Consider the following 21294-nt stretch of genomic DNA (forward strand, 5'->3'; position numbering starts at 1 on the left):
GCGGGGCATGTGCGTCAAATATTTTAACGTAATTAATTTAAAAAATTAATTACCGTCCGTTAACGCGATAATTTTGACAGCCCTAATATATATTATATATATGTATATACTGTATATATATGTATATAATGATAAATAAAAATAAATGAATAATAATAAAATGCATTTTATAGCATTTAAGCTAGCAGAGTTTTGCTATGTAAGTTAGACAATTTTTTGTTGTTGTACATAGATCCTCATTTATTTTTTTTTATACTGTTGAGGCTCAGCTAAGGTATTTTCATTTTTTATGTTCCTTATCTGATTACTTGATTATCCGAAAAGTTAGTACATCGATTAATCGACTACTAAAATAATCGATAGCTGCAGCCCACTATTTGAGAATTACTAGAATAAGTGAGTCATGTTATCGCGACATCTCATTGGTGAAACTGGTAGAGCCACTGTGTTAGCAAAAATAAAGTAAAATGTAATATGGAAAATAACAAGGATAAATATAACTACTTCAGTGTAGCGAGAAATGTAACTACTTTAGTGTAGCATAGCAACAGTAGTGTTTCTTCACTTATTTACTCAAGTAAAAAGTAATCCATGGTAAAACTACTCTTAGAAGTACATTTCTCCAAAACTTACTCAAGTATATGGAACACGTTACTACCCACCTCTGCATATTGACTTGCATTTTTTTTTAAAACTCTTTCAGTGCCATTGACAATGATAGACATCCGATCACATGGCTCTTTTCAATTTAAATGAGTTTATCACAAGTAGACGTCCAATCCATTTGAACTGCTAAAATGGATTAGACGTCTAGCGCTGCCAATGAGTTAATATGATCACGACTGTATACAGGGTGGACCTGCACTGTATTTAAGTGCCTAGGGTTTTTTTTTTTTTGGTCACAGGCAGTGAATTAGGCTGGTTCACCGTGTCGCACCGGGACTGTCGTACACACATATGTACACACATACATAGCTAGAGGAACTTTGTACGTAAATACAGGAAAGTAGTCATCCTCTACATTCCCCACAGCACTGCTTTGAGTGCCAAATGCTGACTGCATGTGACCATTTCAGCGATACGTCACCCACTCGTAAACATATCGGCAACCCGGCGCACTTAAGAAGTTCTTTTGTCATATTTTCGAGTGAATTTTATATGGCAAATAGGCGGAAAAGTGGTTAGATTGATTGACTTCAATGAATATTTGTCTATACAGATATGGCTTGCGATGGACTGGCGAACAATCCAATCATTTTTAACCTGTACCAGATTGTCAATATTTCAATACTGCATCTGAATCATATATTATTTCGATTCTTTATGATTATCATTCTTTTTTATCAATAAACATTCCAACTTCTCTGGTACAAGGTGAACGCAAAGTCGATGCTGGCAGTTGTTAGCGCTCGATCGAATGTGAATGGATCTTAATGGAAATGCTTTTTTTTTTTTTTCTTTTAATTTATGGTTAATATTATTGTATTATCTGCTCAGAGGTTGCTAGGCGTTGAGCTGACGAGCAACTTGTGCCAGCTGACCACTCTCTTCCTCATGTCGACCTTGTCCAGCCAGATGTAGGCCTCCCCGATCAGGGTCTTCTTTACAAACTTGCCCCCGTTGGACACCAAGAACAGCTGCAAAGAAGACGACGTGTCAAATGTGAAGCTGCAAGTGGCTCAGTTCTGAAAAAATAACATTCTTCTAATGCTGCATTCACACCGTGTGATTGGTTCCTATTGGGGCTGTCAAAATTATCGCGTTAACGGGCGTTAATTTTTAAAATTAATCACGTTAAAATATTTGACGCAATTAACGCATATGCCCCGCTCAAACAGATTAAAATGACAGCAGTGTCATGTCCACTTGTTACTTGTGTTTTTTGTCTCCCTCTGCTGGCGCTTTGGTGCGACTGATTTTATGGGTTGACATCAACAATGGCGAGCTACTAGTTTATTTTTTGATTGAAAATTTTTACAAATTTATGGAGATTTCACGCCGAGAAGTGAAAATGCACTGTTTTGTTCATGTCATTATAAAAAATCTGGTGAGATCAAAGGCAAATCTATGCTGAATCCACAATTGTTTTTTTTAACCTCCAGGTGTTCAAAAACTCATGTTACATATTTAAAAAATTATATATTTATTATCGGATATTGGTATCGGCTTGGAGGAGCAGGAAGTTATTGATATCGGTATCGGTTTCAAAAAATGGATATCGTGCACCCCTAGTTAAAATGCATGTGATTTTGAACAAATGTATACATAATTGTGTTACAGCTTTACAAATTGTCAAAAGTGAAGCAAGTAAAAAGCTTTGTTTGTTGTCTGTCAAGATGAACAAGTCATTTTAATGAAGTACAAAAATAAGATACTGTAAAGTACAATTAGGTACTGTTTGTGTGACTTAAAAAAAAACGAGACAAAATGGCGGATGAGACATTATGAGATTAAAGTTGCAATATCACGAGAATGAGGTCATATATTGTAATGCTATGAGAAAAAAATTGCATATCACGAGATTAAAGTTGTTTTACTGTTTATTTGTACGGAACGTGAAACTGAAATTGTGTGGATTCACAGACTCAACTTTTGGCGACATCGAGTAGATGTGACAACAAAACTGTTTTTGGCATTCTATTAGGAGACTGGGGTTAAGATTAAGGGAAGTCCTAAAATCCCGAGGTTAAAGTCGTGATATTACCTATTTTTTAGGGCTGTCAAACGATGAAAATTTTTAATCGAGTTAAATACAGCTTAAAAATTAATTAATGGTAATTAATCGCAATCTAAACCATCTATAAAATATGCCATATTTTTCTGTAAATTATAGTTGGAATGGAAAGATAAGACACAAGACGGACATAAACATTCAACATATGGTACATAAGTACTGTATTTGTTTATTATAACAATAAATCAACAAGATGGCATTAACATTATTAACATTCTTTCTGTTAAAGGGATCCATGGATAGAAAGACGTGTAGTTCTTAATAGATAAATTTAAGTACAAGTTATTGTAATTTTGTATTAAATTTCCTCTTAATATTTTCGTTTAACTAAAATTTGTAAAAATTTTCAATCAAAAAATAAACTAGTAACTCACCATTGTTAATGTCAATAATTACACCATGCTCACTCATGGTACTAACCAATAAAATCAGTTGGACCCAAGCGCCAGCAGAGGGCGCCAAACACCAAAAAACAAGTAACAAACAGACATTACACTGTACTGTCATTTTAATGTTTGAGCAGGGCATGTGCGTTAATTGCATCAAATATTTTAACGTAATTAATTTAAAAAATTAATTACCGCCCGTTAACGCAATAATTTTGACAGCCCTACTATTTTTACGTTACATGAAAATGATTGAGGTCGTCGGACTTCAACTTTTGGCGACTTATGTTAGTGTGAACAAAAAACTGCTTTTTGCGACGGTTTAACTTTGCTATGAACGCAGCATAAGATCTTTCTCAATACATTGTTGACCTGATATTCTGACTATTTTGAAGGCATACCTGAATGGAGTGTCCAGTGGGATTCAGGGGGAATCGGAAAGTCTCATTAAACGAAGGCTCCCGGTCGTGACGGCAAACTCTGGTCTTCTTCTTGATGATCCTCTTCTGAGTGGCCACATTTACCACGTACAACTTCACGTACAGGTCTGTAGATAAAGACAAACATTTAAAACTTGAGTTGAAACTGTAGCTTAACATCCCATGAACATTTCCTGGAATTGCTCCATTCCATGTAGTGCTGTACGACATGACGATATACATCGACTTTCTATTGAAGTTTTTACAATTCATATTTTGGCCAGCAGATGGTGCACATTTTATACTTACTTGCTACATAATAACGATATTAAAGCAATAGTAAAAAGTATTATTAGTAGGGCTGTCAAAATTATCGCGTTGACGGGCATTAATTAATTTTTTAAATTAATCACGTTAAAATATTTGGCGCATTTAACGCACATGCCCCGCTCAAACAGATTAAAATGACAGCAAAGTGTCATTTCCACTTGTTACTTGTGTTTTTTGGTGTTTTTCCGCCCTCTGCTGGCGCTTGGGTGCGACTGATTTTATGGGTTTCAGGCTTCAGCACCATAATTATTATTGACATCAACAATGGCGAGCAACTAGTTTATTTTTTGATTGAACATTTTACAGATTTTATTAAAACGAAAACATTAAGAGGGGTTTTAATATCAAATTTCTATAACTTGTACTAACATTTATCTTTTAAGAACTACAAGTCTTTCTATCCATCGATCGCTTTAACAGAATGTTAATAATGTTAATGCCATCTTGTTGATTTATTGTTATAATAAACAAATACAGTACTTATGTGCAGTATGTTGAATGTATATATCCGTCTTGTGTCTTATCTTTCCATTCCAACAATAATTTACAGAAAAATATGGCATATTTTATAGAATGTTTGAATTGCGATTAATTACGATTCATTAATTTGTAAGCTGTGATTAACTCGATTAAAAATTTTAATTGTTTGACAGCCCTAATTATTACATATTAAGGTATCTATATTTGAGCATGAACATTGATTAATTTTTGATTTGGGTAGATACACTGCCCTCTAGTGGTAACAGTGAATATGAAATAACTCATTTAACATGGCTGAATCCAGCTGCTCCCTGTTAAGACCAACAAAAGTTTTTTTTTTTTTGAGTTAATGTTTTTTTATGCATTCGTAATTTAGTTTATAGGTATTTTTAGTATATTGTGGGAATATGGGTTTGAACGATTTAAGAGCAATGTAAAAAAAAAAAAAGTTAGCATTTTATGCATTTAATTTAGAAGACATTTGCTATGTTAGTCATTTGTTCATTTGTTGTACTTAGATCCTCATTTATTTTATTTATTCAGATTGAGGCTAAACTCAATTATTTTAATTTATTTTTAAATGAAAGTGCAACTCTGCATAGTTTGGAGGAACACTCGGGAATTTTATTTTGGATTCAAATTTGATGCTCTTTTGAAAGTGCAATTTCGGCAAGCCTTTGTTTTACATCTAGAATGTATTCTGCAATGCATTAAATGTTCCTGATCCAATTACTCGATTATTCGAAATAACTAGTTGATAGTAGGGCTGTCAAACTATTAAAATTTTTAATGGAGTTAATTACAGCTTAAAAATTAATTAATCGCAATTCCACCCATCTATAAAATATGCCATATTTTTCTGTGTTTGTATTTGTTTATTATAACAATAAATCAACAAGATGGATTAACATTATTAACATTCTCTTAAAGCGATCCATGTATAGAAAGATTTGTAGTTCTTAAAAGATAAATGTTAGTACAAGTTATAGATATTTTGTATTAAAACCCCTCTTTATGTTTACGTTTTATTAAAATTTGTAAAATTTTCAATCAAAAAATAAACTAGTAGCTCGCCATTGTTGATGTCAATAATTACACCTTGCTCACTCATGGTACTAACCCATAAAATCAGTTGGACCCAAACACCAGCAGAGGGCGCCAAATACCAGAAAACAAGTAACAAGCGGACATTACACTGTACTGTAATTTTAGTCTGTTTGAGCGGGGCATGTGCGTTAATTGCGTCAAATATTTTAACGTGATTAATTTAAAAAATTAATAACCGCCCGTTAACGCGATCATTTTGACAGCCCTGGTTGATAGATTAATCGACTACTAAAATAATCGATAGCTGTAGCCCTAATGAATATACAGGACAAGTTTGTATAGAAAAAAAATATTGTTACATTTGACCCGCACAGTGTTGAGAATAAATAAAATAAAAATATGAATTATGCCACTGTGGTGACTTTCTTTACACTGGCTAGTTTTAAGTTGCAGCAGTACTTGATCCATTTAACATTCATGGAAGGATCAGTTTCATGTAAATTTAAAAGTAAAGTGAGTGGGGAGAAGCTGTCATAACTGTTGTATTAAAAAAATAATTTAAAATGCACTGTATTATAGTGGCATATCAATAAAAAATATCGTGATAGGACATTTTCTTTTCATATCGCAGAGCACTACCTCCATTGTAGCCCTACTTGAAACTACCATACTGAATGTCCACATGCCCAAAAAGTATTTCCCCCACCTGGCAGATGGTCCGGGCTTTTGAACTTGTAAGTGATATTTCTGCACTGTAAGATCTCCAGGACCAACTGGTCGCCGTCTGTCTTGACCTCCTTCTTCAGAGCCACCTTGATCTCACCCATTACTTGGGTCTTACCTCCTATAACAAAAAAAACTGTGGTCATTTACTGCTACTCATAAAATCCTAAAATCACATAAATCCTAACGCATCTAGGAAATGTTGTACTGTCGTTCAATAAAACTTTTGGCCATAATTCACAAAGGTAGCTGCTCAAACAGGTCGAAGGTAACATGAATAGTAAAATCCTTTGAATTTTTTTTAATCTTAAATCCCTTCTTTGTCCCTCAAAATCCTTTCTGCATTGAGTGGCCAGTAGATGGCGACATATACAGCAAAAATGAAAATGTAAAGGTTCCAAGGTTGCAGTCAACAAAATAGAGCCTTTTGATTGGATTTTAAAGTTTAACCATTTTTGAGGCAAGTGACTATTCATAATAATGAAAACAACAACGTAACTTTATGTTAACTTAATTTTGATATTTAGTATACAAGAGTGCCCTACATAACCCAAAACATGAAGTCCACTTATGTGGATGCCAGGTCTCAATACTATTCGTCAATATTTTTGCATCTATCATTTTTTTAAAATCAATAAAAATAACTGTAAATTAATGAAGTGTTAATAAAAACAAACAAAAAACTTCGGTTATGGGCCTAAAAAACACTCTAAAGTTTATGTATTTAGTTTCATAGTATTTAATTGCCTGCCACTGATAACAATAGAATTCATTTAAACTGTGAGCACTGGCTATGAATGCTCATCTTCCATTGCCATTGACATCTAACACCGTCATTGGCAGCCAACGAGTTAAAGGAGTGCCCTATAAACGGCTAACACGTTTCAGGATTTTTCAAAATTTGAGATGAGAGTCTCTTGCCTTCATTCTCTGGAGTTCCCATGTGATTTTTGTCCGTTCCATTTGGAATAGTCGTACCACTGCATCAAACGGGATAAGATTTGTTACAGACTGTCAACCACAAACAGTATTTTTTGTGTCATCTCACATTCGTGGGACTTGAAATATGGCACTATCCACTCCGGTACCTCCACCTTCACCCCCATCCAGACCGCCCCCGTAGGCGTCGCCCACCAGGCTGGGGGCCGACAGCACCACCGGTCCTGATATGTCGCCCAGCCGATGCCCTGGTCCTATGATAGATAAAAGAAAAATAGATACATTCGATACACTTAATACTCATATGACAAGGGGCTTGTTGTGCACATTTATAGATACATGTATAGCAAACTCGAATTTACTGTAAAATACTGGCAGCTGTTAGTGCCAGAATTTTATCGTAAAAAAAAATGGGAAAAGTGTAAATAACGTAAAACATTTTTACTTAAAATCATGATAATATAATAGGGCTGTCAAAATTATCGCGTTAATGGGCGGTAATTAATTTTTTAAAATTAATCACGTTAAAATATTTGACGCAATTAATGCACATGCCCCGCTCAAACAGATTAAAATGACAGCACAATGCAATGCCAACTTGTTACTTGTGTTTTTTGGAGTTTTGTCGCCCTCTGCTGGCGCTTGGGTGCGACTGATTTTATGGGCTTAAGCACCCATGAGCATTGTATAATTATTCACACCAACAATGGCGGGCTACTAGTTTATTTTTTGATTGAAAATTTTACAAATTTTATTTAAAACGAAAATATTAAGAGGGGTTTTAATATAAAATTCCTATAACTCTTTTAAGAACTACAAGTCTTTCTATCCATGGATCGCTTTAACAGAATGTTAATGTTAATGCCATCTTGTTGATTTATTGTTATAATAAACAAATATGTTGAATGTATATATCCGTCTTGTGTCTTATCTTTCCATTCCAACAATAATTTACAGAAAAATATGGCATATTTTATAGATGGTTTGAATTGCGATTAATTACGATTAATTAATTTTTAAGCTGTGATTAACTCGATTAAAAATTTTAATCATTTGACGGCCCAAAATATAATATAATATAATATGATATAATATAATATAATTAGGGCTGTCAAATGATTAAAATTTTTAATCGAGTTAATTACAGCTTAAAAATTAATTAATCGTAATTAATCGCAATTAATCGCAATTCAAACCATCTATAAAATATGCCATATTTTTCTGTAAATTATATATATATTCTGAAAAATAAATTGTTGGAATGGAAAGATAAGACACAAGATGGATATATACATTCAACATACGGTACATAAGGACTGTATTTGTTTATTATAACAATAAATCAACAAGATGGCATTACCATTATTAACATTCTGTTAAAGTGATCCATGGATAGAAAGACTTGTAATTCTTAAAAGATAAATGTTAGTACAAGTTATAGAAATGTTATATTGAAACCCCTCTTAATGTTTCCGTTTTAATAAAATTTGTAAAATTTTCAATCAAAAAATAAACTAGTAGCCCGCCATTGTTGATGTCAATAATTACTTACACAATGCTCATGGGTGCTGAAACCTATAGAATCAGTCGCACCCAAGTGCCAGCAGAGGGTGGCAAAACTCCATAAAACACAATTAACAAGTGGGCATTTCACTCTACTGTCATTTAAATCTGTCTGAGCGGGACATGTGCGTTAATTGCGTCAAATATTTTAACGTGATTAATTTAAAAAAGTAATTACCGCCCGTTAACGCGATAATTTTGACAGCCCTAAATATAATATAATATAATAATAACACTCTTAATTAAATAGATAATAACCAAATAACCTTCTTTGGGTTTGTCACAGAAACAGACTTTTGTGATACACTGTATAAGTGGAGTGGCGGTGGACTTTTTAAAGGTGACTAACAGGTTATTAAGGCTCACAATTCTAGCTAATTGACAGGTGTTCAAAAACTGATTTTCCTCACTACGTTTCCCATAATGCCTAGCGTGGTTTAGCTTACTGATAGCTAGCTGAGGCAAAAATCAAACTGCTATAAAAGTTTACAATCATCGGCAGCGCAACGATGCAACACCAAACTGGATTTTACAGTCAAAGCTCTGACAGAAGTCAACAGTTGTCATTATATACGTATTTATCATAAAAAAACTTAACAATGACGTACCGCACGCAGGCTATTTTTAGACCGTGACGTCGCATCGTAAAGCGGAAGTAAAGCCGAAGTGGGACATTATAGACCCGCCCTCGCATGGACACAACGCAATTAGTGCTACTTTTCGCCGGTAATCTTTCAAAAACGAACATGCCGATCACGCATTGCTTTTTTTGGAACTTGTAGAAACGACTCTAGACATTGCGACCGTGAAGGATGTTTTCTTCATACGTTCCCGGAAACCAAAAACTCGGGAGGAAAAAATGTGAAGACCGAATCAACTTGCGCGGACTTTAACACCAGCTCGGCGAATCCATTCATGTTTCATATGCAGTAAACATTATGTTGGGTTGGCATGGTCTTTCAGAGGACAAAGAGGTAAGCCATTTTTATATTTTTTACTTTATTTTTTTTGCGTAACGTTGTGCCGTACTGCTTCTGTCTGACAATGAATGACCTGAAAAAATATTACAATGGTATCTGACTGCCACTGTTACCGTTTCTGTTTATATATATATATATATATATATATATATATATATATAAACAACTTTAGTAAGGGGGAAGTGTAAATAAATTATAGGATTAAGATGTGTTATCAATGAAAAAATTAAAAGTGTTCGTTGGCTGTCACTGAGTAGCATTTGCGATCGCTACACAAAGCTAGCTAAATTACCCCCAAGAACGGTAAGAGACGTAGGACAACCAGAGGATATATAAGAAAGACAGGGCTGATGGTAAAGGATAGCTTGTTGAAACCGGAGAATGTCATTGTCAGTCGCGTCGATAAAAAAAAGCTAAAGCTATGCTTAGGTCGGCTCGTTTTTTTTTTTCAGCTTTCGACACTAAAGCCATCTCTTTAACACAGTGCTTCTCAATTATTTTCTGTTACGCCCCCCCAAGGAAGACATAAATGTTTCGCGCCCCCCCCAAACTCTCTGCCACCACTGTAAATAGTATCATTTGTCTATAAAATTACTATTATAAATACGCATCTGCCTAACATTGTGTCCTTTTTTTTCCTAATTACGAAAAAAAGTAACAGATCAACTTATAATAAAGTAGAACTTTATTAACATTGTTTTGTTTGTAACAGAGAAGACGACGCGCATCAATTTGCCTGAATTAGAAAAAAAAAGTCCCATCCAAACTAAAAAATACACTCAAGTTACATTTTTGACCATTTGATAAAGAAAAATAAAATGTAATAAAATCAGTAAATAATAACAAATTAAAATTGATTAGAAACATTCACTCATGAGGAAAATATGCCAAAAAATTTGATCGGAAAAACAAAACTGAATAAAAGAAAAAGAAAAAAAAAAAGTGTCCTTGGACAGAAGGACAGTTTTTATTTTTGTACCTCCTTTGCAATGGTGTGGAGTTATCTTGCAATGAGCATGCTAACAATGCTAATTGGTTTACTGATATTACACTGACAAAACAGGACGATTGTTGGAAATATTCGGCCGTTTTCGCTGAAAAACAATCAAGCTTATCAATGAGATTGGGGTCTAATGTCTTTAAGTGGCGTCTTAATTGTTTTGGCTTCTGGCTGTCCGCTATAATTATTTTTAGACACAGTAAACAGTGGTCTTTCCTCATTACCCACTGTATTAAAAGTCAAAGCTAAAAGGCAAACGGCACGAAAAAAGCGCATTCCCGGCGGCCGAGGTAGAACCGTAGGTGAGGGCGGTCGTCGTGACGATCCCAAGCCAAAAATGGCACTTCTCGGGCGGCGACGTGAGAACCGGCCGGACAAGACAGTGGGTCGCTGCGTGAGTCCGGTGTTCTGCCAAAATATTCTACATCGGCGAAACGTCCTACATTAGTCGAATTTGACACCTAAAGTACTACCATGCGCTCTAAACTTGTTTTATTTAGATGCATACAGGAATAACGTACTAAAAAAATGCCTGCAGAAAATACTTAAATGTAGTTATATCAAATAAGGAAGGTTTAAACACGCTACGTGACTAATGTGGTCAACTGCTTCAAATCTAACACAAAAAAACACAATGGTTAAAAGTATGAGAGGGTAATACATGCAAAAAGTATCTTTGAGGCTGTGAAAAGGTTCTAAATAACTAAATAAAAACAAAAATAGTGAGTAATCGCCGCCTCTAACCGATGTGCGCATGCGTGTGAATGCATGCGCAAGCGCCCTGAGCATTGTGTAGGACGTTTCGCCGCGTAGTAAGGAATGGCCGAACACCGGTCGGAAAACGGCTTTCGAAAACGGCGGCGGCGCACTGCTCTTCATATCTGTTTTCTGTGTGTTCTGAGTGCTCTTCCTTAGTTCAAAAATACTGCGCGCACTCTGAAAATGAGAGCGCCACTGCCACCCACTGAGTGGATGTGCAAGTACACTTTATTCCAGTACAGCAAAAAAAAAAAAAAAGCATGTTCCCCGAGGTCACATGCGCCCCCCCCGGCATCGCTCTGCGCCCCCCCAGGGGGGCGCGCCCCACTATTTGAGAAGTACTGCTTTAACTGAACATTTTTATGTTCTTCCACATCTATGCCAGTCAATTTGGCACCAGGCACATCATTTTCGGAGAGAATTGGTAGGTTTAGCGCTGTAAACATCTCCTTGGTACACGATTTCCATTTATTTCCTATTAGGGACAAAAGGTGGCTTGTCCTTGCTTAGCAACAGTAGCTAATGCCATGAATATTAATGAGCGGAAGTGACATGTTGCTTGCGGTACGCCATTGGGCAGGCGTTGTGGCCAAATTGTCAGTCCAGTAGATGGCGGTAATGCCTAATGATAGGGGTAAACTGCCAACAAAAACAAGAAGAACTACTTCTTCCCTCCCTACTACTAGGAGGCATGTCATTGCAGGCAGGCGCTGCCACCCAGCGGCCGGAGGAATTCTCTTCAAATTGGTCCCATGAAAAATCTTAAAAACCGGACATTTTTATGAATTTATAAAACCCGCCCGGACGACGAGGATACTATGTGAAAGTAGGACTTGTCCGGGCAAAAGAGGACGTTTGGTCACCCTACACTATGTTGCAAAGAAACATCGCTAAAGGGCAACTTCTATCTCAGTGATCCTTAACTGAGGGAGTATTTTCAGCCTTGGTGTGTCAACAGATGATAATTGGTGCTGTGTATATGATTAATAATAATTTATACGGAATTTACAAGTGTGCCTAATATGCTGGCAGATGTGTGCGTATTTATCAATCACGGGCAAAAATACCAGTTTTAAACATAATTATTGACTATAGCATAAAACAAAATCCAATTAAAAATTGAACACACTGAAAAGGGAATGCATGCACATTTGCACAATATTTATAATCGAAGTTAGTCACATATTTACAAGCTGCTGATAAAGTTTATCAAGTTTTAAAACATTTTAGTTTGTATTGTTTATGATTACGGTTCCTATTTGTTGCCTCACCTTCCCTCTTTCTCTCTTTGCTCTCATTGGTGGATGAGGCTCGGAATGATGCCGTTTCCTGCTTTGACCGCCAATTGTTGAGGGCAGTGGGAGCAAAGAGGGTGGGGAGCGGGGACAGCAGGGAGCGGGGGAGTACTGTTTGCGTGCGTATATGTGTCTGTTGCCTCGTTGCTAGTGGTGCATTCACATGGTAAATGCATGCAGAGACACGCTTAGAACAGCAGCACGGGAGCAAAGGGAGCTGCGATGTCATGCTTAAATATTCAAGAAGGCATGAGAAATACTAATTGGGATTTATTTGTTACATTTTGTCATTTGAGGGACTGCCATTCCACTTTGGTTTTCGGGTTTTGTAGAAACCAAGTGGTTCGGATTGGCACATGCACAATAGTTATTATTGGGTTTATAAGTCTGATAAGATGTTTTTTTCCTATGTTGATGTGAGTTAAATTCAGGGAAACAAGCAGATTAATTTGTGTTATTAATAAGATTTTTTTTACATTGCCCTTTATTACTGGCCCTGTCATTTTTAATTGAGGTTTTAATGTACAGTGAACCCCAGTATGTATATAAATTGGATAGAGTAATTGATATTTGCACAAAAATTGTAAGTACCAATTGAAACCCTTAGATGGCAGCAAAGCTCTATAGATTACTTGGAATAAATTCATGATGTAATTCAGATTTTGCCAGTAATCCTCAATGTAGTTTATGCCATTCACCACAGCAGCAATATACGTAAATGGGCAGAAACACTGAAGTGGTTTAACTGCCATGGAAATGTCCAAGGGCGTAGGTTTGCATAGGGACGGTAGGGACATAACACCACAAACTTTTCAGGATGCTGAAATTGTCCCCACCAATTTATAAGCCACTTTATTTGCATTATATAATGAGTTCAGTTATATAGGTAATTTGTATTGTCTTCTCATATGTTCTAAGGATAGAATTGACCCTACCATTATTAAGTGAATCACTGTATTTTTTTTTTTTTTTTTTTTTTTTTTTTGTGCAGAACGTGACGGTCCATTTTTTTCCCCCTCAAACGCAAGTTTGATTGGCTGATAACTAGAACCCCCACATTCACACAATCCCAACAGAAAAACATGTCAACATGTCGCCGACTCCGCCCACTTTAGAGAAGAGGGATGTTAGAAGTTTTTTTTTCGGCCAGCAGCTACTGTATCCATCCATCCATCCATTATCTTCCGCTTATTCCGGGGTCGGGTCGCGGGGGCAGCAGCTTTAGAAGGGAAGCCCAGACTTCCCTCTCCCCAGCCACTTCAGCCAGCTCCTCCGATTCCAAGGCATTCCCAGGCCAGCCGAGCGACATAGTCTCTCCAGCGTGTCCTGGGTCGACCCCGGGGCCTCCCGCCGTTGGGACATGCCTGGAACACCTCTCCAGGGAGGCGTCCAGGATCCAATTACAGTATCCAAGTTTCCCTTGCCCGGGCACGGGTTACCGGGGCCCCCCTCTGGAGCCAGGCCTGGGGGTGGGGCTCGAAGGCGAGCGTCTGGTGGCCAGGCCTTTTCCCATGGGGTCCGGCCGGGCACAGCCCAAAAAGGCAACGTGGGTCCGCCTTCCCATGGGCTCACCACTGTGGGAGGGACCAAAGGGGTCGGGTGCGTAGCAATTTGGGCGGCAGCCAAAGGCGGGGGCCTTGGCGGTCCGACCCCCGGCTACAGAAGCTAACTCTTGGGCAGCTGCTATAACTAATGTTAAAAAAGGTCATTGTTGTGGAGGTGGGGAACACGCCACTAATTTTGCAACCGAAAGTCTGACCTGCATCAGATTTAGCATGATATTAAACTGTGTGAATTTGCTAACCTGTAAAACTCGAGTAGAAAGCTGCTACTGTTAACGTTAATTCAACTGAGCATTTTGTGCATTTATTCATTAATTAAAATGTATTTATTTTCTACATCATTTAAAAAATATATACATTTTTATTTGCAGCCGATGCATATTTCTTAACCCCCCCCCCCAAAAAAAAAACATAAACACAACGACTCTAAATTTCCTTTTTAAAGCAAGCATTTTGAAAAATAACTTTCTCCCATGAAAATAATTTTAACTTTTTCATTTTTACGTAGGAACCAGCTATTTGTGAGAAATTTACCCAATCTGTTTGGCCTTATTAATGTCCCGTCCCCAGCAAAAAGTGTACATGTAGGTTATGCTGTTATAGGGTCCCGACCAATGTTGAGACCATAACCAGGGGTGTAAAACTCACTTTGGTTCGCAGGCCACATTCATGGCAATTAGATGTCATGTTAGCTGGAGTACAGTAGTACCCCTACTTATGAACGTCTCTACATACAGAATTTTCAAGTTAAGACACTCCTCAATGGGGATAATATTGCCTAATGTTACGAAAGAACTATCAGGATACGAAAGGCAAAACACAGTATGGCTGGTAGTCGCAGCTCCCAGAGTCTACTGAACGTAACATACTTAGTATAACTGCTCTGTCATTGTCTATTGCCTAGCATTCCTGCATCCAATCGGCATAATGGAACCTCTACTGTATGTGTATGTGCAGAGAGAGACTGAGAGCTATTGAAGAAGATTCGTGCCAGGATATCAGCTTTTTGTTCATCTAAACAGGCTCAAGTTACTCACGTTGAGGAAGTATGAATATTGAGAAATTATTTTATGATTATATATACTGTACAGAAAGTCATTTTGGAGCATAGTTGGTTAGTGGTGTGCCGCGAGATTTTTTCCAATGTAAAAACGTGCCGTGACTCAGAAAAGGTTGAAAAACACTGGTGTAGTGTACAGTTGTGGTCAAAAGTTTACATACACTTGTGAAGAACATAATGTCATGGCTCTCTTGAGTTTCCAGTTATTTCTACAACTCTGATATTTCTCCGATAGAGTGATTGGAACAGATACTTCTTTGTCACAAAAAACATTCATGAAGTTTGGTTCTTTTATGACTTTATTATGGGTTAACAGAAAAAGTGATCAAATCTGCTGGGTCAAAAATATACGTACAGCAACACAAATTAGCAATTTCTTGTGAGTGATTATTGACTTGAACAAACCAGGAAAGTCACTTGGAGCCATTTCAAAGCAGCTGCAGGTCCCAAGAGCAACAGTGCAAACAATTGTTTGTAAGTATAAAGTGCATGGCACTGTTTTGTCACTGCCACGATCAGGAAGAAAACGCAAGCTATCACCTGCTGCTGAGAGAAAATTGGTCAGGAGGGTGAAGATTCAACCGAGAATCACCAAAAAGCAGATCTGCCAAGAATTAGAAGCTGCTGGAACACAGGTGTCAGTGTCCACAGTCAAGCGTGCTTTGCATCTCCATGGACTGAGAGGGTGCCGTGCAAGAAGAAAGCCCTTGCTCCAAAAGCGGCACCTTAAGGCTCGACTGAAGTTTGCTGCTGATCACATGGACAAAGATATGACCTTCTGGAGGAAAGTTCTGTGGTAAGACGAAATAAAAATCGAGCTGTTTGGTCACAATGCCCAGCAATATGTTTGGAGGAGAAAAGGTGAGGCCTTTAACCCCAAGTACACCATGCCTACCATCAAGCACGGTGGTGGTAATATTATGCTGTGGGGCTGTTTTGCTGCCAATGGAACTGGTGCTTTACAGAGAGTAAATGGGATAATGAAGAAGGAGGATACCTTCAAATTCTTCAAGATAACCTAACGTCATCAGCACGAAGATTGTGCCTTGGGCGCAGTTGGGTGTTCCAACAGGACAATGACCCCAAACACTCATCAAAAGTGGTAATAGAATGGCTAAATCAGGCTAGAATTAAGGTTTTCGAATGGCCTTCCCAAAGTCCTGACTTAAACCCCATTGAGAACTTGTGGACAATGCTGAAGAAACAAGTTCATGTCAGAAAGCCATCAAATTTAACTGAATTGCACCAATTCTGTCATGAGGAGTGGTCAAAGATTCAACCAGAAGCTTGCCAGAAGCTTGTGAATGGCTACCAAAAGCGCCTAATTGAAGTGAAAATGGCCAAGGGACAATTTACCAAATATTAGCGCTGCTGTATGTATATTTTTGACCCAGCAGATTTGATCACTTTTTTCTGTTAACCCATAATAAAGTCATAAAAAAAAAAAACTTCATGAATGTTTTTTTGTGACAAAGAAGTATCTGTTCCAATCACTCTATCAGAGTTGTAGAAATAACTGGAAACTCAAGAGAGCCATGACATTATATTCTTCACAAGTGTATGTAAACTTTTGACCACAACTGTATGTGATTTGATGAGAAAAGAAAGCTTTACACTGAATAATGTGTTGCTTTGAATTTGGCTGCTTCGGCAGAAGTATGTTCGGGGTGTTCCTCCAGTTAAAAAATATTTGGTGGTGGTTAAAGTTCTTCTGTTTCTGATTTGAAGATCACTGGCGAGATCAGAATTATACAGAGAAGGCGACATGAGACTTTGGCCAAAGTATAAAAATATATAACAAACATGGGGCTTCACTGTAATTAAAAACATGAAGTAAAAGGTTGCAGTCCCGTTTTTAGGTGAGCTGCATGCGCACGTGGGGAGGGAAAAACAGGAGTGTCAAAGGAAGTGCATCAAGGGTAGGGAAGGGAATTACTTGGTTGCAGGCGGGACTGTTGCACGGCAGCCTCGGCGGCAGCAATGGCTATCCCGGCGTCCTCCAGGTGGGCCTGGGTGACGCTGCTCTTGCTTTGGCTCCGCGACGGCCCGTGCGAGCGGAGCTGGCCGTCGGAGGAAGACTTGGAGCTCCCCGGGCTGCTGTGAGACTTTTCCAGAGGCAACATTTGCAAATCTGTTGGGAATTGAACATATTCTTCAAACTTGATCCTTCGATATATTGTTGTTCACCTGGATTAAACCAAGTGTTCTTCTTACCTTTGGATGGATCAGGGAAGATTCCATGGCTTCTGCTCTTGATTACAGAGTTAATGGGTGAATCATAGCTCCCTTCTCCCTGCTCTGGTCCTTGTCCCATACCCATGCCATGCCCAGGCCCCATTCCGGGCCCTGACAAATGGCTCTGGGCACCGTGCCCCTGCCCGGCTCCAGACCCGGGTGGCCCCTGAACCCCGTGGTGGGCTCTGCTGTGCTCAATGCTCTCGCTCTGCTCCTTAAGTGGCAACCAGCGAGGTGTGTTGTCCAGTTGGGTGGTGTTAGACAAGTCAATTAAGACCTGAAGTCGAAAAAAAAAACATAGCAGAGTAAGAAATATTTGGCTAAAGTGAAGATAAACGATTCAACTCACTTCTCCAAGGAAGTCGTTGGATGAGGATCTGTCATAGTCCCACACTGTCACTTCCAAAGTCTTTTTCTTCAGCTAGATTGAAGAGGAGAGAGGGGAAAGGCATAGACTTAAATTCAGTCAAATGGTGGTGTCCATTAGACCAGTGATCCCCAACCACCGCGCTAGGGACAAATACCGGTCCATGGCACATCCGCTACTGGGCCGCAGAGAAATAATAAATAATTTGTTAACGACCGCAATCTTGCCTGTGCCTCTTGCTTCACATCAATATGCCTATCTACTCTATTGACAAATCCGAGCAGAAATTAGAGTAAGTCGCTGTGTAGTAGTTGGCCGCCATTACTGGGGTGTTTGCACACATGTAGCAGCCCAGCGTCAGCAGGATGACCACCTGACCGGTTATAGGATGAACAGTCAGACTTTTCAGTGATGTGTCCGGCACAACCTATTAACCGGATGCTATTGAAGGGAATAGTATCCTTTCCCATATTTACTGTTTGACTGTTTGTATTATTCTAACAAACCCAATATACGTATAGGGCTGCAGCTATCGATTATTTTAGTAGTCGATTAATCGATGAACTAGTTAGTTCGAATAATCGAGTAATCGGATAAGGAACAAATCAAATCAAAATACCTGAGCTGAGCCTCAAACTGTATAAAAAAATGAATAAATGAGAATCTATGTAAACAAAAGAACAATTGGCTAACTTACAGAGCAAAGGTCCAGTAGCTTAAATGCAATAAAATGCTAACGTTTTTTTTCCGATTTTTTTTATTTATTTATTTATTTATTTTTTACCATGCTCTTAACAAACGTTTCAGACACATATTCCCACGAAAAAAAAAGGCTAAATATATCTATGAACTAATTTCCGAATGCATTAAAAAACATGAGCTCAAACAAAAACGTTGGTCTTAACAGGGAGCAGTTGGATTCAGCCATGTGAAATGAGACAACCAGAGGGCATTGTATCCACCTTAATATATAAAATGAAATGCAAACACTTTCAAAATAAATCATTACGACGCCACTTTAATTAAACGAATATTCGAAGCAACAAAATTTAATTCGAATATTTTTTTTCTAATCGAATACTCGAGTTAATCGATTAATCGTTGCAGTACTAATTATATATATAGGAAAGTCAGTTACATGCAATGACACTTTTCGGACACCAGGGGGGCTTCCCCCCCATAAAATCTGCTTATGGTTTTCGTGCCAAATATGGTGGGTAGCGGCTTATAGTCAAATGCGCCTTATATTGCAAAAATTACGGTACCTGCTCTATATGGATGTTCTTGTAGATGACAGTTTGGTTCCATTCCGGGTTCACTGTCTTCTGGGCGTACTTAGTCCTTCTCTTGTTGTCCACACTGCAACATTACGACAACACACAAAACACTTGATCGTCATCTTCCCATCTTCGTGACGGTCAGTACAATATTACGTACACAGAACAATAGGAAAAAGATGCTTTCCGATATGATTGTTTGAAAATCATGATTTGAAAGGAATGAAGTAATAAATGCTGCCGTAATTATTTCTACAGTACAAAAGAGGCGGAGGAGAGTTGAAGGTGAGAAGCATGAAGAAGAAGAAGCCATGGTATATCTTGTTTTAGCACTGCTAAACAGAGAGGACAGCTGGACACGCACAAAAAACAAAAAATTGTGGGGTACGAATCACAGAATTTGAAGGAAAGGCAGGAGGGTAAAAAGTAACAACACCGACTGAAAGCAAAGATCGGCACCACACTACCTTGCATTCTGGACAACCATGACTTGACTGAGGGAGTCCAGAAGAGGAAGAGGAGGGCAGATTTTCACAAACAAGAAAGCCAACGGAACAAAACAAAAAACAGAAAAAAATAAACAGTCAGAGAAGCCCAAACGAGCTCAAAGAAAAGGCAGTCAAAGGATTGTAAGCGGATTCATACTCTCGCAATGGTCACACATATAAAGACACACAAAAGGGTTCGACGCCCTGGGAATGCACTAAAACGAGCCAACGTCAACTACTTTAACCGTTAATGTAGACGTGAGGAGAGAAGGCAGCACGGTTAGAATGCTGCTGTTAAAGAACATGTCTTAATTTCCTGAAACCGATACTGTTAGAGAGACTAATGGCTTTATTGATCCCTGAGCTATTTTCAAGTTCTGACGGAGCGCGCGGTCAGGGCAACAACAACATCACGTCTGTAGTAGGGGAAGCACAGTAATGAGTTCATCCTCTGATGAGTTTGTGAGTTTGCCCACTTATAAAGAAATGTTATTATGTTTTTTCATGGGTTTTTAGCCCGAAGTAACAGAAACTATGGCAGTTACATCAGGTAAACACAAGGGGCAAAATTCACAAAATATGTTTAATTCATAAAAGATGTTTTGTTTGGGGTTTCCAGCATTGGCGGAACAAATGTGAATGGAGCCCGGGTGCGATAAGTATAAACGCATATCTGTCAAGTTGTGCGGTTTCGGCGTAATTTGTACAAGTGAACACTGATTTTTAAATGTGTATGCCGTACGTTTAAAATCTGTTCGTTTTTCGTGCATTACGTTTTTTTTTCTCCGTTCGGATTTTGTCACCGTTTCGGCAACGAGACAATGCGCGTTACTATGCGTTACTACTAGGGTTGTTCCGATCATGTTTTTTTGCTCCCCATCCGATCCCGATCATTTTAGTTTGAATATCTGCCGATCCCGATATTTGCCGATCCAATTCCTTTTTTTTTGCTCCTGATTCAATTCCAGTCATTCCCGATAATTTTTCCCGATCATATAAATTTTGGCAATGCATTAAGAAAAAAATCAATAAAACTCGGACGAATATATACATTCAACATACAGTACATAAGTACTGTATTTGTTTATTATGACAATAAATTCTCAAGATGGCATTTACATTATTAACATTCTTTCTGTGAGAGGGATCCACGGATAGAAAGACTTGTGACTTTGTGTATTGTGACTAAATATTGCCATCAAGTGTATTTGTTGAGCTTTCAGTAAATGATACTGTAGCCATGCCCAAATGCATGATGGGAAGTGGAACCATGACTGTGCGTAGTGCTACCGATGGATATATCTTCTCTGCGTTGGGAAATAGCATAAGGTGTTAAGAAAAAGATCAATTGCTACCTTGCTTCCCCACATTGCTTCCCATGATATTGTTAATCATAGGGAGAGGGATTGTAAGGCTTTAGCCAATTAAAAAAAGGCTCCAAAGGCTGCCAAAATTCACTCTACTCAATATACACTGCCTTTTATCTCTCTATATAGGTAAAACCGCGCCATTACAGATTGAGCGCAACAATGCGTGAGAGGGTCGTGCAGCGCATGCATTAATTGCGTTAACTATTTTAACATGATACATTTTTTAAAAAATTGATTACTGCCTTTATTGGGATAAATTTGATAACCCTACCTTAAGCCT

At 38.1% G+C, this 21294-nt stretch overlaps 1 protein-coding gene across 5 annotated transcripts in view; it reads right to left on the minus strand.

Annotated features, from left to right (window-relative positions):
* Positions 1 to 244: 244 nt before the first annotated feature.
* The window catches only part of pclob (piccolo presynaptic cytomatrix protein b), a 121814-nt gene continuing 100764 nt past the window's right edge, over positions 245 to 21294 (minus strand). For 4 of the 5 annotated variants that reach the window (XM_057837237.1, XM_057837233.1, XM_057837238.1 and 1 more), the window contains 10 exons: positions 19624 to 19650; positions 19145 to 19238; positions 17862 to 17933; positions 17492 to 17789; positions 17214 to 17408; positions 7168 to 7312; positions 7041 to 7099; positions 6103 to 6240; positions 3522 to 3667; positions 245 to 1637 (listed from right to left, as the gene is read on the minus strand). In XM_057837237.1, the coding sequence (XP_057693220.1) occupies positions 1494 to 1637; positions 3522 to 3667; positions 6103 to 6240; positions 7041 to 7099; positions 7168 to 7312; positions 17214 to 17408; positions 17492 to 17789; positions 17862 to 17933; positions 19145 to 19238; positions 19624 to 19650 (1318 nt within the window). In that variant the 3' untranslated portion in view covers positions 245 to 1493. The remainder of the gene's footprint in view (positions 1638 to 3521; positions 3668 to 6102; positions 6241 to 7040; positions 7100 to 7167; positions 7313 to 17213; positions 17409 to 17491; positions 17790 to 17861; positions 17934 to 19144; positions 19239 to 19623; positions 19651 to 21294) is intronic. The other variant, XM_057837236.1, reaches the window with a different exon arrangement.

This window comes from Corythoichthys intestinalis, chromosome 5 (assembly GCF_030265065.1).
Source record: "Corythoichthys intestinalis isolate RoL2023-P3 chromosome 5, ASM3026506v1, whole genome shotgun sequence".
Taxonomy (NCBI): Eukaryota; Metazoa; Chordata; class Actinopteri; order Syngnathiformes; family Syngnathidae; genus Corythoichthys; species Corythoichthys intestinalis.